Source organism: Hakea prostrata, chromosome 3, assembly GCF_041222555.1.
Source record: "Hakea prostrata isolate BN-2017 chromosome 3, UWA_Hpros_2, whole genome shotgun sequence".
Lineage (NCBI taxonomy): Eukaryota > Viridiplantae > Streptophyta > Magnoliopsida > Proteales > Proteaceae > Hakea > Hakea prostrata.
Window position 1 is genome coordinate 24,122,608 of NC_142602.1, and position 22,913 is coordinate 24,145,520.

At 40.0% G+C, this 22,913-nt stretch overlaps 3 protein-coding genes across 3 annotated transcripts; all 3 read left to right on the forward strand.

Moving 5' to 3' along the window:
* Window positions 1–4,749: 4,749 nt before the first annotated feature.
* Window positions 4,750–6,546, forward strand: LOC149021789 (heat shock 70 kDa protein-like). The gene has a single exon (XM_089147501.1). It carries the CDS (start codon window positions 4,750–4,752, stop codon window positions 6,544–6,546), a length of 1,797 nt encoding a protein of 598 aa, XP_089003627.1.
* A 955-nt stretch (window positions 6,547–7,501) lies between these two features.
* On the forward strand, window positions 7,502–9,735 carry LOC149021790 (heat shock 70 kDa protein-like). The gene has a single exon (XM_089147182.1). The coding sequence runs from the start codon at window positions 7,608–7,610 to the stop codon at window positions 9,567–9,569; it is 1,962 nt and encodes a 653-aa protein (XP_089003308.1). The 5' UTR covers window positions 7,502–7,607; the 3' UTR covers window positions 9,570–9,735.
* A 3,348-nt stretch (window positions 9,736–13,083) lies between these two features.
* LOC149021791 (heat shock 70 kDa protein-like) lies at window positions 13,084–15,205 on the forward strand. Its single transcript, XM_089147184.1, has one exon. It carries the CDS (start codon window positions 13,127–13,129, stop codon window positions 15,092–15,094), a length of 1,968 nt encoding a protein of 655 aa, XP_089003310.1. The 5' UTR covers window positions 13,084–13,126; the 3' UTR covers window positions 15,095–15,205.
* Window positions 15,206–22,913: the final 7,708 nt, after the last annotated feature.

The following is a 22,913-nucleotide window of genomic DNA, read 5'->3' on the forward strand; positions in this document are numbered from 1 at the left end:
AAGGAATTGAACTGTGATATTTTCATTAAAATGTGTTAATTAGAATTATATTCAAAAAGAGGTGGTATAACCAGCACAAGAGGTGGAAAGAACTAGGCCACCAAACTCAAAAAATACCCAAACATTTAGTTCTTACTACTATTATTGCTATACCTCCCTACAAAAAGGAACTAGGAACAAAACTAAAACTTACAACATGAAAATCAATGAAATTAGTTGAGCAACGTCATCTACCATGGATGTAGTATATTGGTATCCTTACTTGTAAAAGGAACTACTGATTGGTAAGTAATGTAAACCATAAGGAGCAACATATCAATCATAGACTATAGATATGCTTCTAGCATAATAGTCACAACCTCCTATGTAAAGGTAGTAAAATCAACGAGGCATTGGGTTCAAACCATCATTCCTCCACATCTTTCCCTTCCTTCGGGTTCATAGGTCCTAGTCTTGGTCAAAGGCTTAATAATCACATAAAAAAAAGGCTCTAGAATTTTTTTTTATGGGATGAATAACATTACAATATTTTTCCGGTGAAAAGATAGAGGGGATAGGTTCTTCGTGACTGGAGTATGGTATTTTTTCTTTTTGGTGGGGGTGGGGGAATTTGGATCCTTTTCTCCCAGCTACCACATATAACCATACACAGTGTGGGACCTGCGTTGTTAGGCCTGCCTGTTTTAAGTCGAGTAATGTAGGACCCACACTTTTGTGAGTATAAGTATATAACTGTATGGGGGTGGGGGAATTTGGATCCTATGTTCCCAGCTACCACATATAACCATACACAATGTGGGGCCCGTGTTGTTAGGCTTGCCTGTTTTAGGTCGAATAATGTAGGACCCACACTTTTGTGAATATAAGTATATGACTGTATGGGCAGTTGGGAATAGAGGATCTGAACTTTTGGAAGGGAGGGGGGGGGAGGTGTTGTCTAAACAGTATGGTGGTTTTGAGTGATGGGACCCATTCTAATAACCCTAGTTAATGAAGTTTTTTTCTCTTATCAAAAAAAATAAAATTTTAATGAGTGTTTCTGACCAAAAGTTTACCCCAAAAAACAAAAGTGTATGTGAAAAAACTAAAGGGAAAAATTAGCCATGAATACAATGGGTTTAGAGGGACATTGCAGTCTTCTCATATTATAAATATCTTAACTTCTTAAGTCACATGGAGATCTAGTGAAGGGTATAATTGTAGCGGCCCAGATCTGCTATGATTGAATGGTCCCTAGCTGGTTCTGCATCAGATGCTCGAAGCAGCCGATCACTCCTCTGCAGATTCTAGAATAGCGGACAAGAATAAGTAAGACTCGAGGGTATTACCCGGACCGTTAGATAGGAATAACACAAAATCTCATCATGGTGCCTTTGTTTTGTGTAGTATTTCAAGTGTGTCGTTGATGCTTTCGTGTCGGAAATCCATTTTTTTCGCGCCTTCTGCTATTCCTCCATTCTGAAACGCTCTTTGCCTCTACCGAACCCCAAGAAACCTATAAATCCCAACTTCTGTTCGAGTTAGCGCTAGCTTCAAGTCTTTCTTGTGAATGCTTCTTGCATCTTGATTCTTTTCTCTGTTCGTTTCCTGTTTCCTTTCGTTCCTCATTTCTTTATCGATTTCGAGTGCATGTTTCAGTAATTCTCTGCCTTTTTCGATCACCAGGGTGAAGTCTCGATTAAGGTCTACAAATTTGAGGATCTTCGAACGGAAGAAAACAACTTCTTTAGTAGATTCATGCTTTCTGGTATTCTTCCATCACCAGGAGGTGTTCCAAGGATCAAAATCTGCTTCACTACAGTATAATCTTGGAAGTGTTTGCAGAAGACATGGACTCAGGAGTGAAGGAAGATGAATCTTCCAGCGACAAGGTTACGCTAACCGGTAATGATGAGAGCTTAAAGATAGGGGAGCCAGCCGAAAGGTTGGAGTCGGAGGTTGAGGAAGAGGAGAAGAAGAAGGAAGATGTCAAGAACACGCTCAAGGATTTCGCTTACCAGATGAAGGGCAACATTAAGGACGGGACGCCTGGTGCGAAATTGGATCCTGTAGAGAGGCGAAAGATTGAGAAGGTGATCAATAAGGCAATTAGATTGGTGGGAATGAAGAAAAAATCGCCTACATTGAAAGAATTGGAGAAACAACTGGAGGAGTTGGAGGTTGCCTGCGTTCCAGTTATTGCAAAGATTTGGGAGGAATCGGTCATTGCTGAATCTGCGCGCAACATAGAAGAAGTTGATTGAAGAAGATGCTCTCTGTTCTGAAATTTCCTTCTCCGCTTCAGATTTGAGAAGATTGCATGTTTTCGTATCTGAGAATTCTGTTTCCTGGGCTTGATAATGAGTCCCTTTCAACTCTTGACCTCTATATCTGAGAATGATAGATTCAAGAACCTAAACTCGTTTGTGTGTTTGGAATCCAAGAACTACGATCACCAACTGAAGGGTACGTCCTTATATACGAGTACAGTAGCTCGAAATTGGATCCTGTTGAGAAGAAAAAGTTGCAGCAGCGACGAGTTATTTGCATGGTCGGAGAGGAACCAATTGGCTACAGAGGAGGAATTGAAGAACGGGTTCAAGGAATTGGATATTCTCACACAACCAATTATGGCAAAAATACAGACGAGTTACTACTGGATATGCATGTGACAATTTCTAAAGAACTTTGAAACCATTTGAGGTTCAAACAAAATTAATCTGCTAAAGACATTCTAGTTAGGTTCTTTAGTAAGTTCTTGTATTCAATCTTATTGGCATTCCTATTTCTTCCTCTTTTACTGTGTTTCTTCATCTATTTGAGGACCCTATATAGCCAGGGAACCAGGCATCAGGTGTTGGGTATCTCTTAGAGCAAGTGCTCCTTTAAAGGTTATTGAGATTAATCAATGCTCTCTTAACTAGTGAAGAACTCAATCTCTTTACATTAGTAGGGGATTATTACACATAGAGCAACCCTTTGGCAGCAAGCTCTTTTTAAAAATTTACTTCTCTACTTTTTATTAGGCCTTTGTAGTTTGAGAAGATTGATTTTGTATTCTGAAAATTGTGTTTCAAAGATTTAAAAGCAAGTCTATGTAAAGCTCGATTAAAACGAGTATAAATTTCTACAATTCCCTTTAACTTACTATATCCATTTTCAAATTCTTCTTCAACTAATAAAGCACTAATCATAAGAAGTAAGGACACTTTAAACCTTCACAATATCTTAAGGTGACAAATACTTTTCCATGGCTTCCTATTGAAGTACCTTTTTAAAAATATTGGCAAGAGCAATTTAGTTTATTAACAGCCCCACAACAATTTCTGTATTAAATTGGATTGACTAAAATGTACACCCTCCACTTCCACCAGAAAAAAAAGGAAAATAGAAAGAGAGAAAATCAAACTACTTGAAGGATTTCAACCATAGATTACTACGCAATTACGGGCTATAATGGATTGCGGTTCGGTTTAGGGTTGATGCGGGCTTCGCCACCCTTAGCCCAATTACTGCCCATTAAGGTTTGATTTGGGTTAGTTTTGGTTATAACGAGCTGGTACTGTTCGGTTTTAACGGTTCGGGCTACAAATTGACACCCCTAGCATTTGGTAACTGTTTTTACATCTTTATGTGCTAAAAAATCATATTTTGCTTAGAAATAGAAGCTTGATAATCTATTTTAAAAATATTTTTCAACAAATTATTACAAGAAATTGATGTTTGATGGGCCTTAGCTATGTAGGCATGATATCATTTCATTCTAATCATATGGGCCTTAGATGGGCTTAAACGAAATAATTGACATTTTTTAAAAGTCAATATATTTGTATATCAATTTATTATTGAATTTCGTGCCATTTAAAAAAAGTTTGAAAACTAGAATTTGCTAGAAAATGGGCACAATCGGGGCATGATGAATAAGTATTGGCAATGAGTTTTACTTTTTAATTTTTTAATTTTTATTTTTCCATTATAGGTTCCAGTATGTTTATGGTTATAAAATCATTAAGAAAAATAATCCACACTCATGCATGATGCCATGATACATCACTTTCCATATAGTTTTCATGTGAATTGTAGTGGTTAGCGAACAACTGAGAGCAATCTGGGATCAAGAATTTGGAATTATGACAATGATTTCTTATTTTCTTAAAACGGACATAAAGAGTTTGAGGGAAAAAAAGAAAGTTTTAAAGTATGGAGAAAAATAATTCTTTGTTTCTTAGGAAAAAAAAGACTATGGAATTAAAGTATTTAAAAAAAAAAAAATGTAGTCAACTTTTTACCATTTTGGAGAGTACTTGAAAATTAGCATTTACCGGAAAATTGGCCTAATCAGGTGGATAAAACGATTAGACTTAAATTAGCATCAAATGAAAAATAATAATAATAATAACTTGATTAAAACAGTGCCACGCACTGCTGAGATTCCTATTTTATTGGATTTCATATCCTCTATTTTCTACGATTACGATTATGCCACGTAGATAGAATACAAACTTGAAGTTGTCAAATGATCACGAACTCAAAGATTAAGTTGATCGTCAGCCATTGGATCAGTATCTCTGCAGATGTTACACAACCACAGCGTTAAAATCAGGAAATAGAGGCTCATTATAAGAAAATTCCAACAGCTGGATTTTTTGGCTTCAGGAGTTCAGGATCTCTCTTCAGAGGTGGTTACATAACTTACATTCATAATTCATTCATTCGTGTTTTATCCATGCTTCCCCTTTCGTTTCCAACGAGTTGCAAGATTCAGTAAAAATGGCGTCCAAGATCGAAGGAGAAGCCATAGGGATCGACTTGGGTACCACCTACAGTTGTGTGGCAGTTTTGCAGAGTAATGGAATCACTCTAATCCCCGACGACGTAGGCGAGACGATAGCTCCTTCTTATGTTGCTTTCGATGGTTTCGAACAATTGGTTGGTGACACAGCCAAGAACATAGCAGATAAAAATCCATTTTATAGCATATTTGATGCTAAGCGTCTCATTGGTAGGAGATTCTTGGATCCTTGCGTCAAGGAGGACATGAGCCTTTGGCCCTTCAAGGTTGTTGCTGATTTTGATGGGAACCCGGCCATTGAGGTGATTAATATACAGACGCAGAAGAAGAAGCTAGTCACTCCTGAGGAGATTTCGTCAATAGTTCTCAAGAAGATGAAGAAAATCGCAGAGGATTTCTTGAATCGTAAGGTCACTCACGCAGTCATCACTGTTCCCGCGACTTTTAATGACTCGCAAAGGCGAGCCACCAAGAATGCTGGAATAATTGCAGGTCTTAAGGTGATAAATATTATCAATAAGCCCTCTGCAGTAGCGATCTCTTGTGATCTACCCCAGAAAGCTTCAATGACTGGGAAGCAGAGGAACTTCCTCTTCTTTAGTTTTGGTGGTGGCACTTGCGAGGCCACTTTGCTAAAGATCGATTCAGGTTCAGATGAGTTCTTAGTGCAAGCCACTGCCGGAGACACCCACCTTGGTGGTCGGGACATTGACAACCGCTTAGTCACCCATATGGTTACATTGTTTATGGAGCAGCACAACAAAGACATCAGCAACAATGCCAGAGCTCTGTCGCGGTTGAGGAGTGAATGTGAAATTGTAAAGCGAACTCTGTCTTCCAAAACTGAGACGACGATCGAAATTGAGTCTTTCTGCGATGGTAAAGACATCGTAGCGAAGATTGATAGAGCCCAATTCGAGGAACTGAACAAGGATTTGTTCAAGAAATGCATAGATCTAGTACAGAGGTGCCTCCAAGACTCCAAGGTGGATAAGACCCAGGTCGATGAGGTGATTCTCTTTGGTGGTTCTTCTCGGATTCCGAAAGTCCATGAGCTTTTGCGAGATTTTTTCCAGAAGCAGCTCTGCCAGATCCTCCAAACAAACGAGATTGTTGCAGCCGGTGCTGCCTTTTATGCTTCAAAACTCAAAGGAAAAATGTACAGAAAAAAAAACCTGGTTCTGGTGGATGTGATTCCTCTGGGTCTTGGAATCAAGACTAGGGGTGGTGTCATGACCGTTTTTCTTCCGAGGAACACACCGATCCCGACCAGGCAAGAGATGATATTCAGTACTGGTAAAGATAATCAGACTTCAGCAGTGATTCAGGTCTACGAAGGTGAGTGTCCTCAAGCAAAGGACAATAATATCTTGGGCGAATTTGAGCTCACCAACATTCCTCCAGCAGCAAGAGGTGTTCTTCACATCACTATCATCTACGAAATTGACTCAAATGGAATCTTGAACGTCTCTGCAATGGTGAGAGGCGCAGGACGGTTGAAGATACAAAGGATCACTAACACGAGTAGGTTGAAGGAAGAGATTAGGAAGAATAACGAAAGGCTTAAAGCAGAGGAACCGGACACCAGACCGAAGGAATTGAGCAAGGAAGAGATTAAGAAGAAAAGCCAAGGGCTTAAAGCAGAGGAACTGGACACTACACGGAAGGAATCGGAGGATCTCTGCAACCCTAATTTTGACTTGTATGTGTATAGGGCCCCTGAAATTAACTATACCATCGAGAGTTCTACCCCCAACTTTGAAGATGTTGATTGAAGTAGAGGTTGTGCTTTCAGCCATTATGCTAAGATTAGAGGGATACAATCAAATTGAAAACAAGGAAAAATGAGATACATGCTTACTCTAATTCATTGTGTCAGGCATTAGGTTTTTGCTATATTCTTCTCAAAACAACTACATCAAATGTTTTGTTACAAGATAATAAGTATATGTGCCTAAAAACCTTAAGCCTACAGCTATTCATGGGTCTAAACCCAAACTGTAAAGAAACTCTAAGTGGTTCTGTGTTAGTTGGCAACATAATGTGAAGCATGAGTCATACTCAACATATTCATAACCCTTTTCACTTTATTTTTAAAAGTAAATCGAATTGAACCGAATCGAACCAACCAGACAATTTTGAGTATTTTATACCTTTAGCTCAGAAACGATTTGCCAACAAGTCAGATCCAAACCTGAATGTATTGGGCTTAGGGCTCTTTTGGTATTGGGTATGCATTCTTCAGGCCCAATACATATTCCCTTATGTCCAAGGTCCAACCAACAAATATCTAAAAGAGTAAAACCAAATCAAGCGGCCCATCTTATTAAACACCGCCATCTATAGTCCATATGTCTCAATCCGGTAACCATCGGACCCACTTAACCGCTTAATTTCGTGCGCTATTTTCTAGAATAATGTAGACCCTCCTACAATTCCTCTCCATGAATCCATGCTCGCACGTGGAAATGCCGACGGACCAACTAGTGGGAACTGGAAAATTCCATTCTCTTAACAGTAACAAAATTTTCTTGTTAGAGAACTCTCCTGTGTCTTCTTTTGTTTTCCTTTCTTCCAATGGTCAATTTTCCTGCTCTTCTCTGGAAACTCTCCTAAACGTTCTCTCTAGAATCTAGCCTCCTTCAATATCACATATAAGTTCTCATCTCACCACCACAGTAGCATTCGTCTCGAGGATTAAACGCAATCCAATTCAGGCATCCAATTCCAAGCTATCTCCGTTCTAAGCTTTCCAAAGTTCAAAATTTTGTTCTTCTATTTTTCTGCTCTAAATTGAAAGAGCTCTTCTGATCAGTTAAGTTTTCGAGTTTCAGCAATGGCAGCCACAGGGAAAGCCATTGGTATTGATCTGGGTACCACCTACAGCTGTGTTGGAGTGTGGCAAAATGACAGAGTTGAGATCATAGCCAACGATCAGGGCAATCGAACTACTCCATCTTATGTCGCCTTCACCGATACAGAGCGACTAATTGGTGATGCAGCCAAGAACCAGGTCGCTATGAATCCTAACAATACTGTGTTCGATGCCAAGCGTCTCATTGGGAGGAGATATTCTGACCCTTCAGTGCAGCAAGATATGAAGCTGTGGCCTTTCAAAGTAGTTCCGGGTCCTGGAGAAAAACCCATGATCGAGGTCACTTACAAGGGGGAGACGAAGAGATTTGCTGCTGAAGAGATTTCGTCCATGGTCCTAACTAAGATGAAAGAAATTGCAGAGGCGTTCTTGGGTCAGACGGTGAAGAATGCTGTCATCACCGTGCCGGCTTACTTCAATGATTCGCAGAGGCAGGCTACTAAGGATGCTGGAGCAATTGCAGGGCTTAATGTGATGAGGATCATCAATGAGCCCACTGCAGCTGCAATTGCGTATGGTTTAGATAAGAAAGGTTCGAGGTCTCGCGAGCAGAACGTGCTCATCTTCGATCTCGGTGGTGGAACCTTTGATGTCTCGCTGCTGACGATCGAAGAAGGTATCTTCGAAGTGAAAGCGACCGCCGGAGATACCCATCTCGGTGGAGAAGACTTTGACAACCGCCTTGTTAACCATTTCGTTGCAGAGTTCAAGAGGAAGCACAGAAAGGACATCAGCGGCAACGCTAGAGCTCTGAGGCGATTGAGGACTGCCTGTGAAAGGGCTAAGCGAACCCTGTCTTCCACAACCCAGACGACCATCGAAATTGATTCCCTCTACGAAGGTATCGATTTCTACTCTACTCTGACCAGAGCCCGGTTCGAGGAATTGAACATGGATTTGTTCAGGAAGTGCATGGAACCCGTAGAGAAATGCCTTCGAGACTCTAAGATTGACAAGGGCCATGTTGATGATGTGGTCCTTGTTGGTGGGTCGACTAGGATTCCAAAAGTACAGCAGCTGTTACAAGACTTCTTCAATGGGAAGGAGCTCTGCAAAAGCATCAACCCAGACGAAGCAGTTGCATATGGTGCTGCAGTTCAGGCTGCAATTCTTACTGGCGAAGGCAACGAGAAGGTGCAAGACCTGCTTCTTCTCGATGTCACTCCTCTCAGTCTCGGAATTGAGACTGCAGGTGGTGTCATGACGGTTTTGATTCCAAGAAATACAACGATTCCCACCAAGAAAGAACAGATCTTCTCGACCTATTCTGATAACCAACCAGGAGTCTTGATTCAGGTCTATGAAGGAGAGCGATCTCTAACGAAGGACAACAATCTCCTCGGCAAATTTGAACTTACTGGTATTCCTCCGGCACCAAGGGGTGTTCCACAGATCAATGTTTGCTTTGATATCGATGCCAATGGAATCCTAAATGTGTCGGCGGAAGATAAAACGGCCGGGGTGAAGAACAATATTACAATCACCAATGACAAAGGTAGGCTGAGCAAGGAAGAGATCGAGAAGCTGGTGAAAGAGGCAGAGAGGTACAAAGCAGAGGATGAGGAAGTGAAGAAGAAGGTGGAGGCGAAGAATGCCCTGGAGAACTATGCTTACAACATGAGGAACACGATTAAGGACGACAAGGTTGGTGGGAAATTGGATCCTGGTGACAAGCAGAAGATCGAAAAGGCCATCAATGAAGCGATAGAGTGGTTAGATAGGAACCAATTGGCTGAAGTGGATGAACTTGAAGACAAATTGAAGGAATTGGAAGGTCTCTGCAACCCAATTATCTCCAAGATGTATCAGGGAGGTGCTGGTGACATGCCCGGCGGAATGGGTGGTGGCGCCGGCGGCATGCCAGGCGGTGGAGCAGGAGGATCTACCGGCGGTGCCGGCCCTAAAATTGAAGAGGTCGATTGAAGCAGATCTGTATAATCCGTAAATGGGCACCCCTGTGTGGGTTTGGCCTGGGGCTTGGCCCCTAAAATCTGGAAATCTGGAAGATCTTCCTATGAGTTTTTGGATTTGAATACCGGGTGAGAAAGGTGAAGGCCATAGTGGGGAGTTAGAGGTCTAGTAATCATAAACAAACGTATCTCTTCATGTATTTTCTTTCTTTGTTGTGGTATGTATAAACAAATAAAATAGTGTATTTTTGCGTCAAAGTCTTCTCTTCCACTCCAGAAAATACATAGCAAATCACCGACAAACAAATACCAATTGAGATGATGAACAAAAGGAAAGAAGAAAATTTCAAATGCCACATGACGGAAAATGCGGAGCTAAAGTAGAATCATGGCTGATGAAGCACTGCGCATTTCAAGTTTTGATGAGAAAAACAAAATGTGAATGATAAGGATACATTATCTCAAGAAAAAAAAAGTATTGATATGAGAATTGTGAGAATCACTGGAATTTGAAACATAAATGCAAGGAACAGGAGAGTTAAAAAGAGTAGGAATTCCACGGGTAAATCTTTACCATCTGGTGCGTTATGTGTATCTGATTAGATAGTTGAGTGGAGGCCTTGAGTTGTTCAGGAAAAAATTGTGTTATGTGTATCTGATTAGCTTTTATTTAAGAGGGAAATATGAATGCATCGCATACAAAGAATATATATATATATATATATATTTGGTAACTTAGGGTAAAAGATATTTCAAGTTGAGGCTTATTATATCCATTAGAATTTTACTTGGACATGCAGAAATGTGCCGCGTTAAAAGTTGATAAATAAAAATCCAAATATTTCATGTGCTCGTTTCAAAATATCCATTGTTCTTAATCTTAAAGGGTTGGTTCAATTGACAAAGACTAGTGTCTTATGGTATGAGGTCAAGATTTAGAATTACGTTGAAGCCAAGGGTGGAGCCTTGCCCTATGCATATATATATCGCTATGACATTGGTGGCTTAGCTCTTTGCGCTTCCTACAGGAACGAGCGGATAGTGAAATGTTGGCTATGAAGTAGGATAAGAAAGAAAAAACACCCCGGAGCCCCCGCAGACGAACAAACCACGGGAGCCAGCCCAGGCCGGACCGACCAAGCGGCGGCGAAAAGACAAAGGGACAGGAAACAAAAGACAGCCAAAAAACAAAGGACAACACCAGGGAGGACCGCAGAGCGACCACCAACAGGGGCCACCAAACCACAGAAACAAAAAGGAGGGAGCCAAAGAAGGCGCAACTACACAATTATGTCATTACTCTGCTCCAGTCGGACGCCACTAGACGCGGAGGTGCGACCTCCACGGCGAGCTCACATGCGGGTTGAAGGGACGAACATGATTGTGCCGCAACTAGTAGGATATGTGGACTTACGGATTGGACCTTTGCCTTTCTATGCTTGAAGGGCACAGGGGCAGACTCCAACCTGAAGATATTGGTCATGTGTCCTATATATATAGGGATATATAAGTACTCTTGTCCCTATATTACAGCTTGATTACTATTAAACTATGCCTTTTATGAAATTAATATTTCCCTCACTTCTAATGGCGTTAATAAGCTGTTTATCTTAAATGTGTAATGCCCGTTTTGCCTTTTGTTGGATTTACTTATACCCCGCTATACCAAAGCTTAATATTACCTTATTCGTTGTACTATTTGAAATTACTAACTTTGCCTCAAATTTAACATCCGTTAGTTAATTGATGATATGACATCTTTTGTATCTTTCAAAAATTTCAAAACAACATTTAATGTGTGTTATTTATTTATGAATAATTATATCATTTGTACTATAACCTAATAATTAATCCTGATTCATGGGTTTGGCCTTACACAAGAGGTGGCCAATTTAATGTAAAGTATCATGTCACTCAAACTCCTTTGTAGGTGCATAATGCAATATCTTTCTCCATTGATTCTCGTTGGTCACGAATCTGAAAAATGCATACTACTGCCAGTGGCCAGATCATGCCACATATGAAAATGTGTATCCAACAGTTATAAATCAAAACATGGGAATATAAACGTAAATACAAAATATTTAAATTACACTCAAGACCTTTTATTTTTCTAAGTTTTTATTTTTAAACCCACAAGCCCACAACCTACCCTTTCACACCCTCCCTTATTCTCAGCCTTCCCCCAACCAAGTCCCCCTTAGTTGATCCCTTCTTCATCACCTGTTCCCCTGTATGTTATTTCCCCTGCTTGTGTCCAGCCCATTATCATATAAGGTCGAAATCTATTAAAAAAGGTTTGGCTAGATTTTTTTGCAGTGTCAGCTGTCGACCTGATGCACCAACCCTCCTCCTTTAGCTGGGCTTAGGACCAGCAGCAAAGCATTGGTGGAGTTTGTGTCCAGCCCATTATGAGCAATAATAATGCCGAAAACAGAGGAGCAGGAACAAAACGCGCAAGAGCGAAGGACGAGAGCACGCGCACGCTCAATTGGTGATCGACGCACAACCAACAAGAAAACCAACAGACGCAATACAAACGCGCAACCGAGATCTGAGTAGGACTGGTGGGTGGTGTGACTGGCCCATTAAGCAAAAATAGCCATTCGGTCCATCTTTCTATCCAGCCCAGTTGATGACATCTTTTATTCTAAGTCCAAGTTATAATTCTTTGTTTTTTTCCCGTGTTACTCATAGGCCATGTCAGATGGAAACATGACTTCTATCTATGCCCGTATTCTCTTCATGGTTGATTAGTGTCTTTCACTCTTCTTTCTCTTCATGAGTTCAATTTCTGAATTAATATGCTTCCAAAAAAAAAAGATAGTTTATGTAACCTGAGAGATGTATTTTGGTGTTTTAGAGCAATTTTTATACTCTTAAAACTGTAGAAGTTAACATTACCAAAAAAAAAGAAAATGTAGAAGTTAAGAGGGTATATATATTTACCAGATCTGAATCTTAATCTATTGGGCCTAGGCTTTTTTCAGGCCCAATATATACTCCCCCACCAACAAGTATCTAAAAACAAATCGAGCAGCCCATCTTTTGAAACACGGCCATCTGTGGTCCCACCTAACCTAACAGTGGGCCCACTTAACACTTCGAACGAATAGTGGTGTCTAGAATGGTGTAGGCGCTCTATTCGAGTCCTCTCCATGAATGATGCGATGCTGAGGAGGACAGAATCCATCCTTCCCACGTGGCAATACTGATGGCCTTATTCAGGGGAACTGGAAAATTCCACACTAGTAACAGTCACAAATTTTTCTCGTTTTGAAATTCTTTTGTGTCTTCTTTCTTTTCACTCCTGTTTGTCTACTTTTCTACTTTTCTCTGGAAACTCCCAAACGGTCTCTCCAGAATCTAGCCTCCTTCAATGTCACCTATAAGTTCTCATCTCACCATGACAGTTGAGCCCGTGTCCAAGATTAGAAGCAATCCAATTCATATATCCAGTTCTAAGCAATCCCCGTTTTTAGCTTTCCAAATCTCAAAATTTTGTTCTTCGATTTTTCTGTTCTAAATTTGAAAAGCCTTTCTGGTTAGTTCAGCTTACCAGCTCCAGCAATGGCAGCGAAAACCACAGGGAAGGCCATTGGTATCGATCTGGGTACCACCTACAGCTGTGTTGGAGTGTGGCAGAATGACAGAGTTGAGATCATAGCCAACGATCAGGGCAATCGAACTACTCCATCTTATGTCGCCTTCACCGATACTGAGCGACTAATTGGTGATGCAGCCAAGAACCAGGTTGCTATGAATCCTAACAATACTGTGTTCGATGCCAAGCGTCTCATTGGGAGGAGATTCTCTGACCCTTCAGTGCAGCAGGACATGAAGCACTGGCCTTTCAAAGTTGTTCCGGGTCCTGGAGAAAAACCCATGATCGAGGTCACTTACAAGGGGGAGACGAAGAGATTTGCTGCTGAAGAGATTTCGTCGATGGTGCTGACTAAGATGAAAGAAATTGCAGAGGCGTTCTTGGGTCAGACGGTGAAGAATGCTGTCATCACCGTGCCGGCTTACTTCAATGATTCGCAGAGGCAGGCAACTAAGGATGCTGGAGCAATTGCAGGGCTTAATGTGATGAGGATCATCAATGAGCCCACTGCAGCTGCAATTGCGTATGGTTTAGATAAGAAAGGTTCGAGGTCTCGCGAGCAGAATGTGCTCATCTTCGATCTCGGTGGTGGAACCTTTGATGTCTCGCTGCTGACGATCGAAGAAGGTATCTTTGAAGTGAAGGCCACCGCCGGAGATACTCATCTCGGTGGAGAGGACTTCGACAACCGCCTTGTCAACCATTTCGTCGCAGAGTTCAAGAGGAAGCACAAGAAAGACATCAGCGGCAACGCTAGAGCTCTGAGGCGGTTGAGGACTGCCTGTGAAAGGGCTAAGCGAACTCTGTCTTCCACTACCCAGACGACCATTGAAATTGATTCATTGTACGAAGGTATAGACTTCTACTCTACTCTCACCAGAGCCCGGTTCGAGGAATTGAACATGGACTTGTTCAGGAAATGCATGGAACCTGTAGAGAAATGCCTTCGAGACTCTAAGATTGACAAAGGTCAAGTTAATGAAGTGGTACTTGTTGGTGGGTCGACGAGGATTCCAAAAGTACAGCAGCTGTTACAAGACTTCTTCAATGGGAAAGAGCTCTGCAAGAGCATTAACCCAGACGAAGCAGTCGCCTATGGTGCTGCAGTTCAGGCTGCAATTCTTACTGGCGAAGGCAACGAGAAGGTGCAAGACCTGCTACTGCTCGATGTCACTCCTCTCAGTCTCGGAATTGAGACTGCAGGTGGTGTCATGACGGTCTTGATTCCAAGAAACACTACGATTCCTACCAAGAAAGAACAGATCTTCTCTACCTACTCTGATAACCAACCAGGAGTCTTGATTCAGGTCTATGAAGGAGAGCGATCTCTAACGAAGGACAACAATCTCCTCGGCAAATTTGAACTTACTGGTATTCCTCCAGCACCAAGGGGTGTTCCACAGATCAACGTCTGCTTTGATATCGATGCCAATGGAATCCTAAATGTGTCAGCGGAAGATAAAACGGCTGGGGTGAAGAACAAGATTACAATCACCAATGACAAAGGCAGGCTGAGCAAGGATGAGATCGACAAGATGGTGAAAGAGGCAGAGAGGTACAAAGCAGAGGATGAGGAAGTGAAGAAGAAGGTGGAGGCGAAGAATGCCCTTGAGAACTATGCTTACAACATGAGGAACACGATTAAGGACGACAAGGTTGGCGGGAAATTGGATCCTGGTGACAAGCAGAAGATCGAAAAGGCCATCAATGACGCGATAGAGTGGTTAGATAGGAACCAATTGGCTGAAGTGGATGAACTTGAAGACAAATTGAAGGAATTGGAAGGTGTCTGCAACCCAATTATCGGCAAGATGTATCAGGGAGGTGCCGGTGACATGCCCGGCGGAATGGGTGGTGGCGCCGGTGGCATGCCAGGCGGTGGATCAGGAGGTTCTACCGGCGGTGCCGGCCCTAAAATTGAAGAAGTTGATTGAAGTGTAGATGATCTGTTTCCGTAATCCATTAAACAGGCATGCCCTTTGTGGGTTTGGCCATGGGTTTGGCAGGGGTGAAGCCCCAAAATCTGGAAGATCTTCCAGTGGGTTTCGCTGTCTCGCTTTTCTTCTTCTTCTTCCCCTTTTTTTTTAATTTTTCTTTTTCTGGGTTGTGTGTATGTGTGGAATAACGGGCGAGTACTTCTTGTAAACATAGTAAAATGTAGTAAAATGTATTTTCTTTCTTTCTTGTGATATGTATAAAGAAATAAAAATGGTGCATTTTGACGTACAGCTCTCTCTTTCAGTCCATAAACCAACAGAAAGAAGAGAATTATGGCTGGCGAAGTATTTTTGCATCTCAAGTTCTCAAAAATTGGATTGAAAAACAAAACGTGAACGATGAGGAAACAAAACCTCGACTAAAAAACCATTATATGAGAATTGAGAATCACTAAGTTGAAACATGATGCCAGCCAGGAATAGCAGAATAAGAATCCAACTATAAGTCTTTAGCATCTAGTCTCTTTCCGGTCAGATAGTTCAGTGAAGGACTGGAGTGGATCTGGGGAAAAGAAGTTATTCAATCTCCAGGTCTAAAACGTGAGGTTGACCTGGGCGGGTTTAGAGTCATTCACCCTTGAAGAAGAGATTAGAGGCAGTGAAGATCTCATGGCAGAGTCTTACCGTTGGAGGAACTCAAATTTAAGAGGCGTTATGGCTGGGTTTTACATAAGAATTCCTTGAAAATCCCAGTCTTTCTTGCATTCCTTTCTTAGTTACCAAAGATCAATGCCTCATAGGGGGTTGGTCTAAGTGGTAAGCAGCTGGTCCGCTTAAGCAAGGTTACTGAAACCTTGTAGATGCAAAAAATCTCTACTGGAAGACTTATACCCACCACAGCCACGTGTGCGACCCAGGTCGAACACCTGATTAGTCAGGACAAATCCTTAGAGACCGGGATTGGCAAACAAAAAAAAATCATACGTGGGATGGAGGTAAAACTCTACGGTCAATAACATATACATAACATAGGTATATTTAGGTTAGTAACCTATATAATATAGGGATAATTATTGTTATTATAAATACTATAGGATTTTTTTTTTATTTTTCTTGTTCTTCAAAGAGGGTTTTTAGTATTAATTATCATTCTTAATTATGAGAATTTTTTATTATTTTAAATTGTTTAGTATTTATTATCAATTTTATTTTTAATTTAAAATAATAAAAAAACTCTTAAAATCTATAATAGACTTTCTGTATACCATGGATTATGGTGAGAATTTCATCCTCTTCATTTATGCAAAAGTTTATTTAAATTTTTATAGTTAAGATGAGGGTATAATAGTCAATATACAATATTTTATAAAAAATTATATTATTCTCTTCTCTCTTCTCACTTGATCATTATTATTTTTAACAAATTTTTATTTTAATATATCAAACTTATTTTTCATTCCATAATTTAATTTTGACAAAATTTACCATACCATTAAACCACCATTGTTTTAGAGGGCTATATCCTCAAGGTAAGGCAGAAGAATTCACTTACTCATTATCTATATTATCTGAGTGAGATTTGCTTGAAGCCTAAGACTATTTCGAAACTGACTTGATTATTGAAGGCAATTTTTCCGCATATGAGCCGACCCACAACTCTTTGGTTGCAAATTCAACCTTCATGTTGGTTAGGACGTGGTTCAACCGCAACCCCCTAAATCAAACTTGGGATCTCTTCCCCCCTCCTTTCATTGTACAACCTTCCCCCTTACTTTTAGGAATTTAGTTTAAGAGATATAAATCTCTTTTTACACACAAACAGCACACACTCATACACAAGAAAGAAACTAGCCAATGTACTAGCAGCTAAGTTGATACTTCTTATACTTGTAGCTTAAGGCCCATCAAACATCAATTTCTTGTAATAATGTGTTGAATTTTTTTTTTATAATGGATTATCAAACGTTTATTTCTAAGCAAAATACGATTTTTAAGCACATAAAGATGTAAACACAGTTACCAAATGCGTAGTAATCTATCGTTGAAATCCTTCAAGTAGTTTGCTTTTCTGTCTTTCTATTTTCCTTTTTTTTTGGTGGAAGTGGAGGGTGTACATTTTAGTCAATCCAGTTTAATACAGAAATTGTTTTGGGGCTGTTAATAAACTAAATTGCTCTACCCAATATTTTGAAAAAGGTACTTCAATAGGAAGCCATGGAAAAGTATTTGTCACCTTAAGATATTGTCAAAGTTTAAAGTGTCCTTACTTCTTATGATTAGTGCTTTATTAGTTGAAGAAGAATTTGAAAATGGAGATAGTAACTTAAAGGGAATTGTAGAAATTTACACTCGTTTTAATCGAGCTTTACATAGACTTGCTTTTAAATCTTTGAAACACAATTTTCAGAATACAAAATCAATCTTCTCAAACTGCAAAGGCCTAATACAAATTAGAGAAGTAATTTTTAAAAAGAGATTACTGTCGAAGGGTTGCTCCTGATCCCTCCCTAACCCTGTAATGTATTTCGGGATTCTTCAAATCCTTGTTGACCTCCATGTCTACCATTGCAGCCCTCCCTAGATGGACAAGGGTCTATCCTAAGTTGGCTATAACAAAATGATGACAGAGAAATTGGTGAGCTGAGCTATGTCACTTGAAACTAGTCTTACAACCATAGATGTCCTTGTGGTGCAACTAGAAATATTGCAATTGGGCTTCCGAGATAGAATAGAACCCAACTATGGTGAGTCTTTCCATAGATGACTCAGAAAAATCATCTCAACAGGAACAGAGATTGAGGCTTAAATTAATTTGTCAATTTCAAGAGGGGCTAGTCAAGAAAGCATTGATTAATCTCAAGAACCTTTAAAGGAACACTTGCTTTAAGAGACACGTACCCAACACCTGATGCCTGGTTCCCTGGATATATAGGGTCCTCAAATAGATGAAGAAACGCAGTAAAAGAGGAAGAAGTAGGAATGCCATTAAGATTGAATACAAGAACTTACTAAAGAACCTAACTAGAATGTCTTCAGAGGATTAATTTTGTTTGAACCTCAAATGGTTTCAAAATTCTTTAGAAATTGTCACATGCATATCCAGTAGTAACTCATCTGTATTTTTGCCATAATTGGTTGTGTGAGAATATCCAGTTCCTTGAATCCGTTCTTCAATTCCTCCTCTGTAGCCAATTTGTTCCTCTCCGACCATGCAAATAACTCGTCGTTGCTGCAACTTTTTCTTCTCAACAGGATCCAATTTCGAGCTACTGTACTCGTACATAAGGACGTACCCTTCAGGTGATGATCGTAGTTCTTGGATTCCAAACACACAAACGAGTTTAGGTTCTTGAATCTTTGAAACGGATATCTTGAATATAGAGAGTCAGAGTTGAAAGGGGACTCATTATCAAGCCCAGGAAACAGAATTCTCAGATACGAAAACATGTAATCTTCTCAAATCTGAAGCGGAGAAGGAAATTTCAGAACAGAGAGAGCATCTTCTTCAATCAACTTCTTCAGAACAGAGAGCATCTTCTTCTATGTTTGGCGCAGATTCAACAATGACCCGTTCCTCGCGAAACTTTGCAATAACTGGACCGCAGGTAAGTACCAAGTCAATCAGTTGTTCCTCCAATTGGTTCAATGTAGCCGATTTTTCCTTTATTGTCAGGGATCTAATTGCTTTATTCATCATCTTCTCAATCTTTCGCTTCAATACAGGATCCAATTTCGCACCAGCCGTCCTGTCCTTCATGTAATTTATGTAACGCCTCATCAGGTAAAGGAAATCCATGAGCACTTTCTTGACAGCTTCCTTCTTCTCGTTCTCCACTTCCTCAACCTCCGACTCCAACCTCTCGGCTTGCTCCCCTATCTTTAATCTCTCATCATTCCTGGGTAGCGTAACCTTGTCGCTGGTGATTCTGGAATCTTCCTTCACTTCTGAGTTCATGTCTTCTGCAAACACTTCAAGATTCTACTGTAGTGAAGCAGATTTTGATCCTTGGAACACCTCCTGGTGATGGAAGAATGCCAGAAAGCATGAATCTACTAAAGAAGTTGATTTCTTCTGTTCGAAGATCCTGACATTTGTAGACCTTAATCGAGACTTCACCCTGGTGATCAAAAAAGGCAGAGAATTGCTGAAACGTGCACTCGAAATCGATAAACAAATGAGGAACGAAAGGAACCAGGAAACGAACAGAGAGAAGAATCAAGATGCAAGAAGCATTCACAAGAAAGAATTGAAGCAAGCGCCAACTCGAAACGATATTGGTTGGGGTTCGTCTGTGAGGATTTATAGGTTTCTTTGGGTTCGGTAGAGGCGAAGAGCATTTCAGAATGGAGGAATAGCAGAAGGCGCGAAACAAATGGATTTCCGACACGAAACCATCAACGACTCACTTGAGATACTACCAAAAACAAAGGGACTAAGTTGAGACTTTGAGTTATTCCTATCTAACGGTCCGGGTAATACCCTCGAGTCTTACTTATTCTTGTCCGCTATTCTAGAATCTGCAGAGCAGTGATCGGCTGCTTTGAGCATCTGATGCAGAACCAGCTTGGGACCATTCAATCATGGCACATCTGGACCGCTACAACTATACCTACCCTTCACTAGATCTCCATGTGACTTAAGATATTTATAATATGAAAAGACTGCAATGTCCCTCTAATCCCATTGTATTCACAGACACCTTCTTCTTTTTTTGGGTATACTTTTTTATCACAAATACACCCACAGATTAGATTGGGTCCAATCACTCAAAACTACCATACTCTTTAGACAACCCCCCCTCCCCAAAGTTCTGATCCTCTATTTCCAATCGCCCATACATTCATACATTTATACTCACAAAAGTGTGGGTCCTGCACTATTCTACTTGAAGCCGCTAGGCCTAACAATGCAGGCCCCCCACTGTGTATGGTAGCAAAGGATCCAAATTCCCCCACCCCAACAAAAAAAAATGAAAAAATGAAAAAAGGAAAGGAAAAAAAAACACCACACTCTAATCACGAAGAACCCATCCCCTGTATCTTTACATCGGGAAAATATTGTAGTGTTATTCATCCCATAAAAAAATAATTCTAGAGCCTTTTTTTATGTGATTATCAAACTATTGACAAAGACTATGACCTATGAACCCAAGGGAGGGGAAATATGTGGATGAATGATGGTTCGAACCCAATGCCTCGTTGGTTTTACTTTCTTTACATAGGAGGTTGTGACTACTGTGTTAGATGCATATTTATATAGTCTATGGTTGATATGTTGCTCCTTATGGTTTACATTACTTACCAATCATTAGTACCCTTTACAATTAAGGATACCGGTATACTACATCAGTAGATTGGATTGCCACATCCGTGGTAGATGACATTGCTCAACTAATTTATTCTCGTGTTGTAAGTTTTAGTTTTGTTCTTAATTCCTTCATGTAGGGAGGCATAGCATTAATAACTAAGTTTGGGTATTTTTCGAGTTTGGTGGCCTGGCTTTTTCCACCACTTGTGCTTCCTCCTCTTTTGAGTGATGGTTAAACCACCTGTTCTTGAATATAATTCTAATTAACACATTTTAATGAAGATATCTCAACTCAATTCCTTATGGTGGTATATGTCATAATCACTCACCTTATAATATAGAGCAACGAGTTGCTTAAGATAAGAAGAAAAAAAAAGACGCACACGAGAGATCAATTTTTTTTTGATTGGATGGAACAAAAAAAAATATAAGTTGTACTTAAAATAACTATATACTCCTTAATAGTAGATTGAATTGACAAAAGAATCACCATTTCACAATTCAGAGGTCTTGAGTTCCTCCCATTACCATCCTTATTATTTGTTGGTCAACTATTACTATCAATAATAACTACTGCTTTGTAATTTTGTTTTTAAACCTATTAATCTTTTTGGACTAAAAACTTAGTAACATTAATTATTAAACTTTTAATTAATTGTTTATAACACATGTTTGAATAATCAAAATTTAAGAAATCCTAAATACATTCGATTTGCACATAAAATATATAGTACGACTACTAGAGTGCACGTAAATGATGATTTAAATATCTAATCGATTATATCATTATGTATAACTAATAATTTAATGTAAAAGATCACCAAAAGTTTGTTCAATTGATAATGACCAATACCTTTTAATGAAAAGCTCATCGGTTAGACTCTCCTTAACAGTATATGTAATATTCCCTTCCTCCCTAGTATAAAATTACCAATTGAAAAAAAACACAAAAGTAATTTAATCTATAAGAACAATAACAATAAAATTGAGATAATTTTGAGAAGATTTTTTTTTTTTTTTTGGGTACAAAGGGGTTTTATTAAGAACAAACTCTGCGTTGGCAGAAGATAACTATTCTTTCTGTCACATGTATTCACAATTCCAGTTGGCATTGTTCCCTAATGAAGATGCTCTAGTGTGGGGCTGCAATAGAAATGGAAGATTCTCGGTGAAAAGTGCCTATCAAGTTCTTGCACACCACCAAGAGGAGGTGGAACGAAAGACTCCTTCTACATCCAAAACACATAGCTGGAATGAGCTCACAGAAACACATTGGAAAGAGATTTGGAAATGTAAAACATGGCCAAAAATCAGGAATTTTCTATGGAGGGCTTGTAATGAATGTCTAGCAACTACATCTAATCTCAATTCCAAAAATATTGGAGTAGATGTATTATGTGGAGAATGCGGTTTGGAGGAGGAAACAACCCCACATGTCCTACTACATTGCTAGTTTGCAAAGAGTGTATGGTTTGGCTCTCCTCTCTCTTGGAGGATCTCGGATGACAAATGTAGATCGCTCCAAGAATGGATATCTCTCTGGAGGGAATTTAGCAAACTCAGCAAGCAAGATGCCGAAGTTATGAAAAGTTTGAGTTCCTTTGTAGTGTGGTGGTTATGGAAAGCTAGAAATGATCGCATCATGGGAGACCGGCGTTGGAAACCACATGAAATAGTGGAGATGGCCGTCCACTCATTGCAAGAGTTTTGGGACAATCAGAAGTTAGCCAAACCGACTACAGAAAGGGGGATGGACTACGCAGAAAATGAGGAGTCGAATTGGAAACTTCCTCCAAGAGGGTTTGTGAAAGTGAATACAGATGCCTCATGGGTTGCAAGTACACAACAGGGTGGTGCGGGCATTATTATACGAGATGCAGAGGGAAAATCTTGAGTGCTCGCATTACCGGAAGCTATAATTCGGGTGAAGAAGGTGAAATTCTTGCTCTTCGAGCGGGACTCTTGGAGGCGCTTGCATGCGGGTATGAGTCAGTTTTAGTTGAGTCAGATTGTAAGCAGCTCATCAAGTACCTGGAAGGAGAGATTCAACCCCCGATGGTAGTGGAACCTCTGATCCAAGATATTCATTATCTAATGGATAACTTCATACATTGTATCCTTGCCTTTATTCCTAGGAGATCTAATGTAGTTGCAGATCTCTTAGCCAGGAAGGCCCTTTCGGTTTCGAGCCCGAAAGAATGGTCGTCTTCCACTAGGTGGTTGGTGGAACTTTGTTCTCTGAGCCCCCTGGCCCGCTTTGAATAAAAGTGTTGTTTAAAAAAAAAAAAAAAAAAAGTATTCACAATTCCAATGGTAAAATAGTAAATCTCACCAAGAAAAAATAAGAGAGAAGGAATGGCAAAATAGTAAATGTGGATTTTTCTTTGAAGTAATGGTGGGGAATTTGAAATTAGTAAACTTTAGGACACTAACGTAATTTTTATGGTTGTGGGGAATTTGAAATTAGTAAAAGTTAGGACAGTGACGTAATTTTTATGGTTGTTGGAG